Source organism: Takifugu rubripes, chromosome 1 (genome assembly GCF_901000725.2).
Source record: "Takifugu rubripes chromosome 1, fTakRub1.2, whole genome shotgun sequence".
In the NCBI taxonomy this organism is placed as follows: Eukaryota; Metazoa; Chordata; class Actinopteri; order Tetraodontiformes; family Tetraodontidae; genus Takifugu; species Takifugu rubripes.
Window position 1 is genome coordinate 4,759,421 of NC_042285.1, and position 17,287 is coordinate 4,776,707.

Here is a 17,287-nt window from a genome sequence, read left to right on the forward strand (position 1 = left end):
CTGGCGATAATTCAGAATGAGTGAATCTGATCTCATTATCGCGCCGGCTGCTAAATCCACGTTTAAAAGAGGCTAAATCGTTGGAAGCCTCAGACCAAAGCTTCACTTCATCTTCGGGGAAGCGTTTTACTCGTGCGGGTCGACGTGGATTTAGTGCGTCGGAGTCTGTCAGCGGAGCTACGGCTAAATACAGCTAGAATAAATCTTCCCAGATGTGTTGAGATACAGCAGGCTGGGCTGAGATGTCAAAGTGTGTAACATCTGGATTTGTGAATGTCGTAATGTCAGCCTTTCACCTTCGGTCCAAAGAGCCACATGCAAGCGTTGGCTCAGGCCTGATCTAGGTGCTCACTTCAGAAGACGCCCAACAAGTCGGCAGATAAACCACAGAATGGTCTGTTTCATATATTTTAATTTAAAAATGTGGGGGGAAAAAAAAACACAAAAACTGGATCAGTCTCAACAAAGGCACTTTGAATGGCACATCCTGGACTTCCTGTTTAACTTAAATACAAAATATCTCTAAAGCAAACTTCTGTCTGTTCAGTTTGGTCCCATCAGATCTGACCTGCTTCCCATTAAAAAAAACAAAAGAACACAAAAGCACTTTAATACTGCTTATTCAATCCGGTATAGATCTGGTGCATAATTTATACAGAAATGCTCATTTAAGTTATTCCTGGAATATACAAACGAGGAGTGGAATCTTCATCAGGACGCGCCGCTGACGGATTTTGGCCTGAAGACAGTTTAAATTCACAGTCGGTAAGGTCATTAAAGGTCGATGTGTAAGATACAGGATATTCAATAACTGGGAGCTACAGAATCTCCGCTGAGAGGCGAAGGACAAATATTTGTCTCTTGGTCACAGAGAAAATCTTCAGTGAGAGCCTTGACGCTTCAGGACCCTTATTAACGATTCCATTTAACATTAAAAGGTACAGTGTCCCTTTTGGCTATAGCGCTGGGAGGATATATAAGGCAGATTAGGTGTGTTATTGTGCTCGGCGGCAGCAGTAGCCAAGAATCTGGCACTTTTGACACAGGTGCTGAGGATGTTCTTTGCTCTGGTCCGACACGTCCAACCCGTCCGGTTTCTCCAGAGGACGCTGGAACAGAGAGACACAGGCGCTCTTAGCACGCCGGCGAAGGTGCTCTCGCTAACGTTAATGCAAATTAAGGTAGAGAGCAGTGGAAACGTCTTGGCGACCTGGAACATCTGGTTTCCTTTTCATTAGATAGAAAAACAGATTTGCACAGATGGTCATCAAATGTAATTGAGGAAATCAGTATAAAAGAAATAAACTCTGGAAAGTACAAGATTTTTTAGCCATTTCATCACTAGTATTCACATCTTTTACTGTCCTGCTTAATTCCACAACCCAAATCTCCAAAATCCCACTCGAATCTGCACAAATGTCATCACGAACACAGCTTTTTCCTGCTTTACCTGCTTATGAGGGTAAACGTTGATGTGACACTTGATGCACTCTTGTCCCATGTTGGCCCACGAGTTGCCACTCATCCACTTCCTCTTACATTTGGGGCATTTGTATTCGCCGAAGCACCTCTTCTTTCCCTGATACGGGGTCAGGCCTTCCCCTTTGGGCCGAGCCTGGACGAAAAGGGACACAATTGCACAACATATATTAACTCTATGATAAATAAATGTACTTTCGATAGCAAAAGTAACATTACACAGGACTCAGCCGATCAGATATCTCAGTTTCCAAAATGAAATCTTCCCTTTTTTTCCCCAACACAGCTTCAGCTGTTGAGGAAAAACAGAAATATTTCTGTGACCTATCCAAAAGGAGTCGAGATATATTAGTAATGATTCGGTGTAATTTATTTGTTGGACATGAAAGAGGTTTCAGCTTTCCATTAGCGATGGACTCCCTCCCTCCAGCTGTGCTCCCGAGGGACCCTAAAGGAGGCCCCGGCCTGAGGGGCCCAACTGGGGAGGCCTCCCTGCTTCAGGACAAATACCTCTGGCTCTCTGTCATTCTTCCTCACCGGTCCCATTACACCAATCCTGGCTCACAGACGTCAGTGGAGAGGAAATACAACCCAGATGAACTCTGCACTCGTATCGCATGTCAGAATTATAAAGCCATCTCTGCACAATCATCTGGATATGATTGGCTGAAATGAGAAGCACAGTTTGGGTCCAGAACACCTCACAGATCTTCGCACACGCTTTCAGGACTATGCCTGGTTCTCAGAGAAGGGGGACGAGGCGCCCGGGTTCCTGCATCGACATTGTTTGGCCACTGTGGGGCGCTGTGGGCGGGGAGGGTGTTCCATCTGATGCAGCATTGTCTTCCTGAGGGAGGAAGCAGCTTTCACTGCACAGAACAAGCAAAATAAACTCCCGCAACCTGCAGGGCATTAAAGGGAATGGCACGCTGTGGAGTTTCCACTGACCTTGCCAAAGATGAGCCATAAAACCTGACAGTGTCAGGATGCATCCAGAGAAAGCCTGGATCCAGGCAACGGCTATCTGTTCTAATGGCGTTTGTACCATACATGTAGAATTATTCCACCTGACCTGCAGGTGGCGCTGTGTGTAATGTAGGAGAGTTGGTCGATATCATCAGGGTATCGGGAATACACGCCACTCTGAGGTGATTATATTCAAATCCATCCAAATGTTAACCTGCATCAGCCTAAAGCATGAGGGAAGGCCATTACGATGCATCTGGGGACAATAAAAACTCCCAAATTCCATCAAGTTTCACAACGTTCTCTTTATCACACTCTTTACGACATTAAAGTGAAGAACTTGACAGAGAATTAGCGTAAGCATTTCTACGGCGGTCCAAAAGCCGTGACAGCACCTGTGTAACCCGAGACGGGCCCAGAGCGCAGCGCAACGCCGAGATAAGCTTGGCCCTGATCCTCCGAGCCTGGTGGGAGAGGTTAGCTGCCTCCCTCTGCCCTCATCTGGAAAGCATCAGGAAGAACAATGATCCATGCACACACACACACACACACACACAATATTCATTCATCCTGGAGAACAGAGCAACATCCCTGCATAGCTGGGTCCAATTTGACCCCCCAACCAACCGACTGAAGCAACAGGCCTCCCAGGTTTTGAAGAATCTTCACCATCTTGCGTAATCGCTAATCTGCAGCGGGGTTTTAAACAAACGCACCGACCACTGGGAGAGCTTCTTTTAAAAATAAAAGTATTGTTATTTAAAAGATAATTGCAAGAGGACTAGAAAGGATGAAGCGGTTGTTATTAACGATCATCACTGAAGTGTCCCTGCCGCTGTTACGGCGTGTCAGGATTTCTTGCTTTGGTCTGTCTTTTATCACTATAAAATAAACATTGCTGTGATTAGGCTACCTAAAGGTTGAGCGAAGTTACCAGAATCTCGCAGTAAAAGTTAAAAAGGACAGAAAAACAGATGTCTTTGAATGCAGCACTAACACAGAAACTAATGCAACAGCCAGAGAACTACTCCTGCCTGCAGATGATTTTCTACTATTTCCCCATCCTGGATGAGACTGAGCTCTTTGTCTGGATGTGGAGGACTGGTGGGATATATTTCACAGTGTGAATGGCAGGGACAGGTGGACTTTCCAAACCCAGCTGCGACCGAACGTCCCACGCTCTGGTTGCAGCATCCTGTCTGGAAATCTGTCCAGGACCGAGCCTCTCGGAGCTGTCAGCGGGGGGAGAGCCCAAGAGCGCCTGGGCCCATTCAGAGGTGTCATCGTTATGTGCGGAGAAAAAAAATAAAGTCACGCTGAGGAGGTTAAAAAATAGAGGGAGTTGAGGATGAGTGTTCCACTCCAGTCAAGGCCCATCATTGCTTCCAAACCAAAAATCCTTTTAAAGCTGCGGAGGAGGGATCAAGCTCCCCTTTCCGAGTCCTCCTGGATCCCATAAGTCTTTACACACTCTTTAAACAACGGCCACAATCCCCCAAAATTTCCATTAACACCACAAATCTCCCAGCTCTCCCACATTCTTTTCCCTCCATGACAGCCAATGGATTATCAGAAGGGAGCTTGTCTGCCCCACATTCCTGCGTTTCCTCTATCTGGCTCATCCTCCTCGGCAGACGACCCAGCCAACAGCAACAGGCAGCAGACTGAGGGCTGATAACGCCGTTATCAGCAGTGCAAACAAAAGGACCAAAGCGGCCGTTATCAGTGTTGCTTGAAATTCACCAGCTGCACAGATCAGCTACATCTCCGCGCTGCTACCTTTAAAAAACGGTGTGAACAAACTTTATTAAATGTGGACCGCGGGGACAGACAACCACGTCTTGTAGCACAGAAGACTGGCTCTTTATACAAGCGTCACCCCCCCACCCCCCACCCCCCCAGCAGCTTCTCTGCAGGGATGGGGACAACGCTGGCGAACAATACAGCGAGCCTTCCTGACCTTTGCAGGAGAAACAATGATGTCCTTATTTAGCCTGGGCTCTTCCCACCATCCATCTTAATTATCACGCTGAAAATCGCGTTTATATTCTTCTTTACAGTCACCGAGCTTTTATCATCATTAATAAGTAAATAAATAAGCGCTTTTTGCTGCCTGTCTGGTACTGGTTCCCCACTAACAAAACACAGTTGTGGCTCCAAATGGACTTCCAGCTCAGTTCCCATTGAGGAGGCCTTTTTGGCGACGGCTCCGCTGCATCTAATGGGAAATGTCGCCGGCACGCAATAAAAAACTCTGACATCATCCCGCTCCAGCAGATGCCAGAGGTGAAGGCAGCAGAAATGCTTCCCGGCTGCACAGATGCCCCAAATGTAAGAGGAAGTGGATGAGTGGCAAGTGCATCACAAATATCGCCGGGGAGCTTTGGCGTCGCCCGCCGAAACGAGCGATCCAAGGCATCCTCCGTGGCGTCTGCACAGGATGTTTACCAGTCGCGCGTTGGACGACAATGACTGCGAGCAAAGTGCACGAACTCCATCCCAAAAAAAAAAAAAGATTCCGCCAAACAGACTTTCACAGTGGTGGAAAGAGTGAAAAACACCATCTCCGACTGAACCGTGACCTCCACGTGGATGCTTCAGGTCACTCCACCAAGACTTTTTCATTTGTGCAGCAACACCCTTATCTGTTCCCAGTTTAACCCCCTAAAAAATAAGCTTATATGGCTAAAAGTGGGTGTGGCCTAGACTGAAGCAATATGACAAATTAGATAAAATTTCTTCACCTCGTATTGATGCTACAGCAGCAGCAAGGAACCATCAGAACACACCTCCTTTTTTAATTTCCCTCCCTCATTCCTGACATTCCTCCGTTGAGCGTTCCGGTCCGTGCACTGAGCAGCACCTAGCGCACGATGGCTGTGACAGGATGGTCGGGAGTTTGGGTTCTACCCCAGGAAGCAGTTCTAAGTGTGTGTGTTCTTGTACTACTGGGTACCACAACACTCGTTCCACTAACAGTTTTTGGGAAGCGAGGCCATTTTGGCTCATCCTCGTGACTTCAAAGGATTGTTTGAGGGTTAAAACGTGGTTTTAAGGTTAGGATTAGGTTTAGGGGGTTAGTTGGGATGGTTAGTTGGGATGGTTATGGTTTGGGTAAGGAGCCGGGGAATAAAAGTCCTCACGAAGACAGAAGTACAGACATGTGTGTGTGTGTGTGTGTGTGTGTGTGTGTGTGTGTGTGTGTGTGTGTGTGTGTGGTGGGGGTATTTGTGATCTTGGAAAGTAAAGGCCGATGACACTCATATAATCTGTTATGCAGAAAGAGTAGGGACAAAAACAGGGGTTTAGCTAAAACGGGCACCATGGCAACAGCTATCACACCTTGCCAGCAAGCAAGCAGGGAGGGCAGCCTGGCATGCGTTTTTTGTTTAAGCCATTAAATATCATTAAATATAAAGTACAAACAATCCAATTTCTCAAAGGTTTTACTTTTAACAGATGTTATCTTTAACTAAGAGGTTGTAATCAATTCGATTGATCCCCTAAATTATCCATGTGTTTTTCGTCATTGCCAATTCTTGAGAGGTTTCGAGGACTCCCCAGAGAGTCTCCTCGAAACTTACAGAAAACAACATTATTGCAGCTGACCAGGTTTTCTCGCCATTTACACCGTTCAAGGGTCCATCCGTCATTCCATCATTTCCTTTATAGCTAACAAATGTCAGACATTTCCCTCTGAACATGATCAATGGAGGCCTGCAGCCGCATTTAAAGCCGTGGTAATATTTCCTTCAAGGCCGTGCTCAGGTCCACCGCCAAACCTGTCATCTCTCATCAAGACCGTGTTCAGAGATCCGACCTGGCATCTGCTGCTCATTACCAACCTGCGGCGAGACCCATGTAAGACAAATATATGCGGAGGAATCTGAGTCACAGCGAAAAATGATCCGAACGAGACCCAAAACCAGGTAGGGTCGTCGGGCAACGGCAACCGAAATGAAAACGCAGTGAACGGATGTGGTGCCGCAGGTGCCCGGCAACGATACCCCGGTAACAAGTTTCCCCTAATGATGGCACATCCAGTCTTGGAGAGAAAAGTGACATTGTTGCCTTATTTTCAAGTGTGTTTTCAGAGGTGGGTCCCACAGCTGTTCCAGGTTATGGAGATATTCTTTATGGATATCAAGGGTGCGAGGCTCACCTGAGGGCAGTCTTTGATGTAGTGTCCTTTGTTGAAGCAGAGGTGACAAAGGTAGTTGGGCGGCGGCCTTTTGCTGGGTCTGCGCGTCTCTGGAGACAGGGACAGGTCGGAGAAATGGTCGGCCAGGGAGCTCAGGCCATCTGCGATGTTGTTGAGGGAGCCGTAAGGCGAGGAGCTCTTGAAGAAGTTGTTGTTCAGTGCCTGAGGAAGGGGGAAGAGAAGTCACACAGTGGTTCTGATGGACGCCTCCAAAACGCTAAATGATGTTTTATTTTTCGGGGCAAATGCTGCAACATGAGGCAATCCATTTTATTCCTGCCCTCATGGTCTCTTCCAGAAGAGAATACGCGCAACGTTCGGAGTCAAGATTGGAAGCAGAGGAACATGTTTTTCTCATAATCCCCTAGAAAAAAAAAGTGTCTCAAATTTCTCTCAGATCGTTTCAAATGTGACTCCAATTCTCCCTCGTTCTGTTGACTCGCTGACGTTTATTCTTATTGGCAGAAAAATATGGATCGTTTAGCCGGGACTTTTCCAGGGTGTATTCCCGGCTCTCACCTGACGCGACCCAGACCAGGGTCAAAGGTCAGAGGCTATAAATAAGTATAGATGATTTCCCCAGACAATTGTATGTAAAACCCAGAACTTTCACCTTCATTTCTTAAAAAACACAGATGAAGACAGCACATGAGCATTTGATGGTTGCTGGTTATTAATATTGCTTTAATCAGTCCAGTTTGTCTCTGCAACAGTTTTGCAGCAGCTGCAAAAATAAATGGTCCATTTCCTAATCCGGACAAAAAAACCCTTTGTCGTGCATTCTTCCCGCTGGTTCTACTGACGCGGGACAATCGGCATCATTGTACCCCTGCGGGAGGCGGCCGCAGTGGCACCGCGGAGCCAGCATGAAGGAGAGCGGCCTCCAGACGCAGAGGCCGCCACAGACACATAACTGTGGTCAGACGTCAGGCTTCTTCAGAACTGATTCTGGGTGCCTTTCTGCATCTTCAGGCTGAAAACGGGTGGTTTAAATCCACAAGGGCTTTCTCAATACCTGCCATCCCATCTGCAGATGCACCCCAGAACAGCCTGAACACACTCGGGCTGTATACCTGGGCACAAAACACATATTCATATGCTCCCATATACACACTCACCATGGTGTGACCCAGTGAGGGCGTCCATGTGAGGTTTACTGTACCGGCAACATAAATAACCAGTTGTTAAATCAGTATAAATATGAATCCCCTCCGCTTTTTTAAAGTCGTTATTCTGCATGTGCATGACAGAGTGGAACTGTACCTCACTCTTCAGATGGAAGAAGTTGTTCAGATAGTTGGAGCTGAGATCAGCTGCGCTGCGCTTGGAGATGTTCGCGTCCAGCTGCGGGGTGTCCGGTTCGGCTCTGGGCGCATCAAAAGCGCCCCTCTGGCTGTCTTGCAAGGACATGTGTACCCAGTTGAGCAGCTGCGCGGGTCGGTACGCGGAGATCCCCGTTTCTATAGCAGACATCATGTTGCTTCTTTACGCGCTGCTTCCTTTGGCACCGTCAGAACCGCTTGGATTTATGGATCCGCCAGCTTCTTTCAGGCATCCCCTCGCTCCTGTGGGGTGGGTGCGATGCGTGAATCAACAGCCGGTTCCCTGACGGGACCCCAGTAACAGGCCAACAGTCGGGAGGGAAGGAGAGCGCAGTGGAAGCATGAAGCGCGAAGACCTGAATGCCAGCGGCAAGTCTGTTGCGTCACAGCAAAAAGGAGGTCCAACATGATCCCCTATTAACAACAAACACATAATTCACTATCATTGTATAAGTGACCACAAATGATGAATTACGCAACAGTTTATTGTATAATTATGGGGAATTTTACGTTATGAATTTAAGCGTCTTGTTCATGCTTTTGAGCTGATAATGACTCCTGTTCTTATCAATATCACTTGACAAGTCAAAGCCTGCCATATAATAGCAATTACTATATTATTTTGAACATTTGATATTTTACAATATAGAAAAATTAGGTAAAACGGTGGACATTGTAAGGTTAATTTCTGTAAGTGTGCGCTTATGTTACATTAAAGATTTTTAAAGTCTTTTAAATAATATAGCTCTAAATAATACAGCTTTGGATGCCAATAAAATGGCTTCCTCGCTTTTGCAACAAGTATTGGCGCTTTATTTACATTTTTTTTTTAAATGAATAAAATAATAACAAACGTTTGAGCCAACCCCGGACTAATACGTCATTTCCTCTGCATCCCTTCATGACAGCAACAAGCGCACGGCTGCCATCTAGTGTTAGATGTTGGCTGTGCAATACAACAGAAGTAAATTGTGTTTACATTTTTATTATTTTGTTTTTAAATCCTGAAAAGATTAACCTTAAAAGAGTTACATTTATATGTAAACCACTGTGACCGCTGTTGTCTAACATTTTGTAAAATATAAATCCACAGTGGACCACGATTTTTCTCATTAAGACAGCAGGACCCAAATTTGTTCTTTCAAAACGGAGGGTTGGTGTCGTATATAACATATCTGAAAGAAAGACCAAAACTTTTCCCGAAAAGAGAGAGAAAAAGAGTTTTCTGGATGATCACGAACAAGCTGAAGCCAGTGGATTTTGACAAACACATTTTGGTGACCAACCTGGCGCTTATTCATCCACAATGCAGTGGCAAACACATGGTAACAGAAATAAATCAAATCATGTGAAAGTGTCAATTAACTGCGCCTGAGTCACCATCATCCCCTCTGCTCTTAATAAACCGGACAAAGGTTATTGGCGAAGGACGGAAAGAATATTGCGGACCCACCCACTGCTGCATTCCCTGCTCGTCTTCCTGTATCTGAAGCACACGTCGAAGAAGTAAGTGTGGAAAATACCTTTGTTTTGGATTCGGAATCACGCATGTACAGTGATTTTAGCCTTTTGTGTTGGCACTTTGTGCAGATTTCCACTTATAGCCTTACTTTTCCTCCTGGGTAATGAAGAAAATTAGCCTCGCCCAATTCGTCAAACAGGATTGTCCAGTTGTTTAACGATCACGTTGCCACTTCCGTGTGAGTGACTTTAAATTTTTCGTTTAGTTCTTTATATGTTTGGTGTCATTGTGCAGCCTTCGTAGAAAGTTTATTGATGCTAGCTGAAAGCTAGGCGGAAAACTCTGTGAACATAACAGGATTACGTAACGTTACGGGTCTGCAGATAGGAGTCCAAACTCCGAGTAGATGTAGGGGTAAAACAGAGACTTGTTAGATTGCAACGCTGCATTTGTTTAATGTCTGGAACTAATGGCGAGATGCTTGTTTTCTTGGGTACTGGACAAAAAAACGTTGTTGCGGTTTGTTCCGTGTTATCTCGCTCAAGCGGCAGGCCCGTGATGCTTCAGTCAGAGGAGCTGTGGCGCATTCAAGGGTCAGTCGTAAAAATAATTAAGTGTCATAAATGGCCTTTTACCGGCTTTTTAAATGTAATGATTTACTTTACAGTAGTAGTAGCTGTAACTTCGAGGTTCTTGTTCAAATTGGATGTTGGACTCTCCTCCTTTTTCGTATGCAATTGCTGGTGAACTGTTGAAGTTGATTTTTACGAAATACCTCAAGGGCTCATCGCGGATGGTCTAGAGGGGCGGGGTTTAAACACTGCTGGGCTCGTGTGGAAGTCGGATTTAAGGAAGTAGGATTTAAGGTGGCAGCTGTTCAACTGGTTTCACATGTCAAGAATGGAGCTGTGTGTGTATACACAGTACTATATAAAAGTTTAAATTCATATTATGTTTATTATTGTTACATTACATTTTCTAGAGAAGTTTGAGCCCAGTTTTTAAAGATTAGGTTCTAGTGTGTCTGTGTAAATTCTCAGTCATCCAGGTCATTGTATCCAAGGTAGTTTTCTCTGTCAACTGGACTGGGTTTCTTCTCTCCAGAAGGCTTCTTCAGTTCTGAAATCGCTGGGGAGAGAGCTTGAAAATATTTAGCCCCTGTGGACCATTTGCATGTCCTCGAAGGAGTGCCCACTCTCCTTTAAGTGTAAGTGGACTGCTGAATCCTGACCCGAAGAGGTGGCACGTCTGTGTTGTGCCATTCTTCTGTGGAGAGGTTGTTTGGTTTCCCCAATGTACAGTTCCTTGCATTTCTCCTGGCACTGTACAGCATAAACAACATTACTTTGTTTGGGTCTTGGTGTCTTGTCCTTTGGGTGTACTAACCTCTGTCTGAGAGTGTTGCTGGGTTTGAAATGAACCGGTATGTCGTGTTTCTGGAGGATCCTCCTAAACTTCTCCGAGACTCCAGACAGGTAGGGGATGGAAACGCTGCGGCGTTTGTTTCTCTCCTCCTCTCCTTTGCTGAGGTCTCACTTTCTTGAGGTCCTGGTGAAGGCCCAGTCTGGGTAGCCACATGTTTTGAGAGCTGTCTTAATGTGGTCCTGTTCCTTCTTTCTGCCTTGGGATGTGGTGGGTATTTATCTGGCCCGGTGTTGGAGAGTTCTGATCACTCCCAATTTGTGTTCCAGTGGGTGGTGAGAGTCAAACTGGAGGTACTGGTCAGTATGTGTAGGTTTTCTGTAGACTTCGATGGTGAGATTTCTGTCCTCAGTGATCTTGACCGCGCAGTCCAGAAAGGCCAGACTGTTTCCTTAGCCAAGCTGAGCCCGTTCGTGCTGTTTAAGGAACTGCCCATTTAAATGAATTAAGTACAAGTAATCCAAGTACACGTGCTCCGTGCACTCACTTCCTGTTGACTCTGGAGACGAGGTTAGACGTCTCTCGTTTCGTTATGAAACAGTGGCCAAGCGTTATGAAACAGTGGCCAAGCCACTGTTTCCTGAACCAGTGGCTTGGCCTTCACAGGAACTGCGCCAAGCCACTGGTTCAGGTATGTGGATGACACCTGGGTCAAAATTCAAACACAAGAATTGGAAGCGTTCTCCGATCACCTCAACAAAACAGACGAGCATGTAAAATTCACCCGGGAAGATGTAAAAGAGAAATACCCACCAGACAGACAGACAGACAGACAGACAGACAGACAGACAGACAGACAGACAGACAGACAGACAGACAGACAAAGGGGAGACACCTCAACAGAAACTAGGTGAACGACCCGACCAACGACCCTGCTAACGACTCTCAGGTGACCGCCCAGATCATTAGCATGCAAATGGTCCACAGGGGCTATATATTTTCAAGCTCTCTCCCCAGCGATTTCAGAACTGAAGAAGCCTTCTGGATAGAAGGCGAAACGTCTTCAAGAGAAGAAACCCAGTCCAGTTGACAGAGAAAACTACCTTGGATAGGTTCTAGTGTGTTTTTTTTTAATGAAATTGTAACTTAATTTTATACACAGTTCCTCAACCCCAAGAAATTTTGCAAATCCTGCACCAACAAGAGGCTAGTGATAAGATTTGTCCTGTTTTGGATTATGTTCAATCTGCCATTTTGTAGAAATGTTCTTTTTTTATTTAATTATTTTTTCAGATTCTGAAGATGAGCTATCCAGGATACCCTCCACAGTCCGGTGGATACCCCCCACAAGCAGGAGGCTACCCCTCTCAACCAGGAGCATATCCTCCCCAAGCAGGCGGCTACCCTCCTGGACAAGGCGGATACCCCCCTGCACAAGGCTGCTATCCTCCAGCAGCAGGGGGCTACCCCCAACAGGCAGGCGGATACCCCCCTCAGGCTGGTGGATACCCTCCTGCAGCAGGGGGCTACCCTCCCCAAGCTAGCGGTTACCCTCCCGCAGCCGGAGGCTTCCCACCCCAATCAGGGTACCAACCACAGCCTGGTGCAGGGGGTTATCCCTCCATGCCCCCAACAGGTGAGGATTGGATTTTCAAACCATACAGTATCCACACAATATCTGGATGTAAGGATAAATCTATTAACGAGGACAAACTCTGTTCTGACTGATGTTATGTCAATATTTTCTTTGCAGGTGGAGGCTGGGGCGCCGCACCCGCTGGCTACGGTGCAGTAAGCACATTTTTATCTTTAACTAAACCACTCCAGAACCACTGTTTTCTACTGAAAACTAATGTGTTTGGTTATGAAGCACTGTTGATTGATTGATTCTGGTCTAAATCTTGACATTTTAGTCATTTTATATCAATTTGGCGTGTTTTATTGTAAATATAAGAGTATGGAGGGATGGATATAAGAGTGTCTGGCCTCTATGGGTTGAAACCCGGCTGTAACAGTCAAATTTTTCTATTGGCTGAGATGGGGGCTGATAATATTTTGGAGGCAGCTTGTATTAGGGACATCACTCTCAGCCCGCCCCTCCTATAAAAACTAGCACCTGCTGACTCTGCACTCTGTGGCGAGCAGGTTGAAGTACATGTTAACCTGGAACGGCTAATGGATTGTTTGTTAGCTAGCATAAGTGTCAATATGTTTTTTGTTTGTGTGTTTTTGTTTTTATTGAGGGATGCTCTTGAAGAGTGGCTGAGTGTATCTTAACTGCTCCCCCCCCCCCACACACACACACACACACACTTTAATCAAGGCCTTCTCAAATTTCCATTCTTGGCACACAGATGAAAGTTAGGGGTGTAGTTACTCTTTAAGACCTCTGCTGAGGTTTTGACCCTCACAGCTGTCCTCTTTGCAGCCGGGAGGAGCTCAGCAGGGATACCCTGGGGGTCCTGCTCCCGGCCAGCCAATGCCAAATTACCCTGGAGCCCCCTCCACGAATCCCTCAATGCCTGGATATGGGGGCGGAGCTCCATCTCATCCTCAAGCCCCTGCCATCCCTGTAAGATGAATTTGTGTTAATTCTCAAATAATTTTTTAGAATGGTGATGTCTGAGATAATATTAACTTAAGCTTTTTACATCTTTTGAAATAGAAAGGTTACAGGGGCTCAATTAAAGACTTTCCAGGGGCTGACCCCCTCCGGGATGTTGAAGTTCTCCGAAAAGCCATGAAAGGATTTGGTCAGTGCCTGAATACATGAAACAAATCCAGGGGTTGATGTTGTTGGTGATTACACCTTAAAGACTTTCAACATTTTGAACAGGCACCGACGAGAACGCCATCATCGAACTCTTGGGGAATCGCACCAACAAGCAGAGAGTTCCAATGGTTGCAGCTTATAAGACAACTTATGGGAAGGTATGCTGGGTGATATTTTATACTTTGATTGGTCTATGGTGGATAACTTTGCATTCTAATTGGTTCTGTTTTTGAAGGATTTGATTCATGATCTGAAGTCCGAGCTGACTGGAAACTTTGAGAATCTGGTCCTCTCCATGTTGATGAGCCCTGCTCATTTTGATGCATCTGAACTCAGAGAGGCCATAAAGGTTTGAAGCTTGCTGCCTTCACGTTGGGATTTGTTAGTCAAACGAGTGTGTGAGAGTCATCAGACAGGAGAAGGTGCACGGTTCTGTGCACGTTACAGTCTGTCAGTGAAGCAGGTGTCTGTGACAAGTGTTCAGACTGTTGCTCCCTTTGTTTCCAGGGAGCAGGAACTGATGAAGCTTGTCTGATTGAGATTCTTTCATCACGCTCCAATGCAGAGATCCAAGAAATCAACAGAATCTACAAAGCCGGTGCGTTCCGACCCAGCAACTGCTTATTCTCTCTACCCTTGTGATATTGAGAGACATTTAGTTTTGATGTTGCTGACCACACGGAAATCTGTTACTTGGATGAGTTTTATTGCAGGATGTGAATGAATGATTCATTTCTTTTCTTTTAATGCAACACTTCCAGAATATGGGAAAAAGTTGGAGGACGCCATCAGCAGCGACACCTCTGGACACTTCCGGAGACTCCTGATCTCTCTTTCCCAGGTAGCCGCTGCACATTTCACACCTGATGACTGAATCCAGTCATAATCCCACTCCCCCTCCTGTCTCCCTGTAGGGGAACCGCGACGAACGAGAGACAGTCGACATCTCCCTGGCCAAACAAGATGCTCAGGTCAGTTTCCTTTGATGTTGTAACTGTCATTAAGCATAATTATAGACCATGATTAAATTCCCGAGTGCTGCACCACAGAAACTGTACTCCGCCGGTGAGAATAAAGTGGGAACCGACGAATCCCAGTTTAACGCCATCCTGTGTGCCCGCAGCAAGCCCCACCTGCGTGCTGGTGAGTACTCGTATCCTTCCTCCTGTATTTCCATAATCCACCATTTCAGAAAACACTTCCGTATATCTGCCATGTTTATAATATAACGGTTACCTCACTGTTTTTGTGATGTCAGTCTTCCAGGAATACCAGAAGATGTCTGGCCGGGACATTGAGAAGAGTATCTGCAGGGAAATGTCTGGGAATCTGGAGTCTGGGATGGTAGCAGTGGGTACGTTGTGTTGTTTTGAACCACGTTAGAGTCCATTAATGTCATTCAAGGTACTGGTAACAAGATTAAATGTATCCTATGATTCCATGGGTTTGGATTTTGACCTTAATACTCCTTTGACTTTAATACTCCTATGTTAAATATAGGGGCCATCTTAAATTTAGAATGTAGTAGGTTTACAGCTCTTAAAATAGTCCAGAACCTAAATCAATTCCCTGATGATCAGTTCCATTGATTTTTTTTTTTTTTTCTTGCAGAATTTGAAAAAATAATTAAATTGCAAAAAAATGGAATATTTTTTAGCTACCAGTTCTGTGAATATTGTTTCAAACATCGCACTTGAAGGTGGGTAGGAGAAACCATAGAAGGTGTTCTGGTAGTAGAGGGAGGTCCCAGGACACCTTCAGAGCACTGCCATGGTACCCATGAGCAAAGTAACGAACCCCTAAATGTTCACCTAGGGCCCTGGAATGAGCCCTACCTTCACCCATATGTAGCTGCGATAGACTTCGGCACCTTCCTCGCAAAGCCCAACGGGATAAAGCTCTAAAGAAAACAAGATGACATCATATTTGAGTCCAACTCTCTTTCTTTTTCCTCTGTCCCCAGTGAAATGCATCAGAGACACCCCGACCTACTTTGCAGAGCGGCTTCACAAGGCCATGAAGGTACGTCTGCTTTTTCCTGTTTTAATGCTAGAGGGGGAACGTGAGGGTGGCGCTGGTGGCTGCACTGAATGAAGGGGCACCTGGCGGATGTTTTGACAGGGAGCAGGAACCAAGGACAGGACCCTCATCCGCGTCATGGTGTCCCGCTCTGAGGTAGACATGCTGGACATCAGACAGGCCTACGTCAGGACCTATGGGAAATCACTTTACACTGACATCTCGGTCAGTTGCCACGTCTCAGTGTTTCACGGGATGATGTGGGGGGGCATTTGAAAGGAATATGACATCATTTATGTTTCGTTGCCAGGGTGACACCTCTGGGGATTACAAGAAGCTGCTGCTGAAGCTGTGCGGAGGTAGCGACTAAGGAAGGAAGAAGACCCATCCACACCATAGGATGATATAGGACAGGCTCTTTTATATCTGGATCACCTAGTTGGGTTCACCTGTTTTAAGAAGAGTCAGATTTACCCTTTTATTCAACAAGATAATCATAAATAGCAAATATATATTATTAGGAATACTTTTACAAACATACCAGCTGTCTTTTCGCCACTTGGAGAGGGTGATACATTTAAATTTAGATAATTTACTGTGTACCTAATTTTCAAATCATTTTCTGTATGGAATGTCATGAAATAATACTATTTAGGAAAAGAGTTTCAGTAAATATTGCCTTCACAGAATGACGGCATAATAATCACCTACAATATAAAGTGTATACGAAACTACTACTCCAAAACTGTACTTTATAAAAGTACCCGTAGCCTTGTGACTTATTGCCAAGCTTTTCATATTTGCAGTTATATGCTTTTTTTTTTTTTTTAAACTAATCAACAAAACCAATTACATTTCGTGCCTGTTTAACATTGAATGTGTGAAATGAAGTGCAGCCAAAAATTATTTTTCTAGAGTTTGACTAATGCTTGCAGCTTACGGTACATTAACATTACAATTTTTAGCGCTTGCACCAGCTTTAATAACATTTAGACTCATTGCCACTGCCGAAAGGCTGCTTTTCTGTTGACAAACCAGATGATTGCTGCCATGTGATCCTCCAGACATAATGTAAAGGTGTTTGGTTCTCAGTATTTCAACATGTTTCCGTTGTCCAGTACTGTATTGTGTATTCCTTGCCAGTAGGGGGCTCTGTGCCCGTAAACTTCCTCCTCGTGTTGTGATTTTTATGTTCAGTCTTTGCAGTAATTCCACTGCAGCCATATTTGTAACACCCCCTTTAATGTTTTCAGATTTTGTAATAAACAATGGTTTGCATTTCAACAACAACAAGCATTTTTGAATATCTCTGTTCTCTTGACTGAAACTCGGGGGATTCTCTCCTGTAAACAGACACACAAAAAAGAATTTGCATTTCAAAACCAGTCACATATAGAGCAAGAGCTGCTTTAAGATGGCATCCTTGCACCTCACGTCAACCTCTGCAATGGCGTCTTTCCCCCCAAAGCTATTAATAGTGTCCATATTGGAGACGTGGTTGTTCTAAAAACCTTTTTCTTGTGCTTGCTGGCCTTAAAGTGCAGCTGCAGAGGGGCTGTGATGGAGGAGACGTCACCGTGTTTCACTTCCACACCACTGACACTTCACTGGGTCTCACACACAGCTGCAGGACAAAAAGGGATGAATATTTGATAGCTGTGTTTGTGTGTTTTGTCTCTGTCTAGCCTCTGTGATACCTCGTG

General features: G+C 45.3%; 2 protein-coding genes across 7 annotated transcripts; one reads left to right on the forward strand and one right to left on the reverse strand.

The window, feature by feature from the left end:
- Positions 1-395: 395 nt before the first annotated feature.
- LOC101079802 (zinc finger CCHC domain-containing protein 24-like) lies at positions 396-9,586 on the reverse strand. 3 transcript variants are annotated; one of them, XM_003961240.3, is made up of 5 exons: positions 9,492-9,586; positions 7,910-8,382; positions 6,608-6,808; positions 1,451-1,615; positions 396-1,109 (listed from the first exon to the last, which is right to left on the reverse strand). In XM_003961240.3, the coding sequence occupies exons 2-5, from the start codon at positions 8,120-8,122 to the stop codon at positions 996-998; spliced, it is 693 nt and encodes a 230-aa protein (XP_003961289.1). In that variant the 5' UTR covers positions 8,123-8,382; positions 9,492-9,586; the 3' UTR covers positions 396-995. The 3 variants fall into 3 exon arrangements, with proteins under 3 accessions (XP_003961289.1, XP_029698796.1, XP_029698803.1); XM_029842936.1 differs by having other exon boundaries at positions 9,422-9,573; XM_029842943.1 differs by having other exon boundaries at positions 1,085-1,227; positions 9,422-9,578.
- On the forward strand, positions 9,366-16,875 carry LOC101063934 (annexin A4-like). Of its 4 annotated transcripts, none has more exons than XM_003961172.3 (15): positions 9,366-9,474; positions 12,086-12,428; positions 12,546-12,583; positions 13,221-13,364; positions 13,458-13,545; positions 13,629-13,723; positions 13,801-13,914; positions 14,073-14,163; positions 14,327-14,406; positions 14,480-14,536; positions 14,615-14,708; positions 14,824-14,919; positions 15,529-15,587; positions 15,687-15,809; positions 15,895-16,875. In XM_003961172.3, exons 2-15 carry the CDS (start codon positions 12,095-12,097, stop codon positions 15,952-15,954), a joined length of 1,473 nt encoding a protein of 490 aa, XP_003961221.1. In that variant the 5' UTR covers positions 9,366-9,474; positions 12,086-12,094; the 3' UTR covers positions 15,955-16,875. The 4 variants fall into 4 exon arrangements, with proteins under 4 accessions (XP_003961221.1, XP_011618338.1, XP_029698790.1 ...); XM_011620036.2 differs by lacking the exon at positions 9,366-9,474 and adding an exon at positions 9,553-9,668; XM_029842930.1 differs by lacking the exon at positions 9,366-9,474 and adding an exon at positions 10,005-10,023.
- The last annotated feature ends 412 nt before the right edge of the window (positions 16,876-17,287 follow it).

What these genes read in the sequence shown, in the direction of transcription:
- LOC101079802 (XM_003961240.3), bottom strand. Translation starts at nt 8,122, where the DNA reads ATGATGTCTGCTATAGAAACGGGGATCTCCGCGTACCGACCCGCGCAG. An exon ending in TCTTCCATCTGAAGAGTGAG is followed by an intron (nt 6,809 to 7,909) that starts GTACAGTTCCAC and finishes CCCCTTCCTCAG; the next exon opens with GCACTGAACAACAACTTCTT. An exon ending in ACATCAAAGACTGCCCTCAG is followed by an intron (nt 1,616 to 6,607) that starts GTGAGCCTCGCA and finishes CTTTTCGTCCAG; the next exon opens with GCTCGGCCCAAAGGGGAAGG.
- LOC101063934 (XM_003961172.3), top strand. Translation starts at nt 12,095, where the DNA reads ATGAGCTATCCAGGATACCCTCCACAGTCCGGTGGATACCCCCCACAA. An exon ending in TCCCTCCATGCCCCCAACAG is followed by an intron (nt 12,429 to 12,545) that starts GTGAGGATTGGA and finishes TTTTCTTTGCAG; the next exon opens with GTGGAGGCTGGGGCGCCGCA. An exon ending in ATAAGACAACTTATGGGAAG is followed by an intron (nt 13,724 to 13,800) that starts GTATGCTGGGTG and finishes CTGTTTTTGAAG; the next exon opens with GATTTGATTCATGATCTGAA.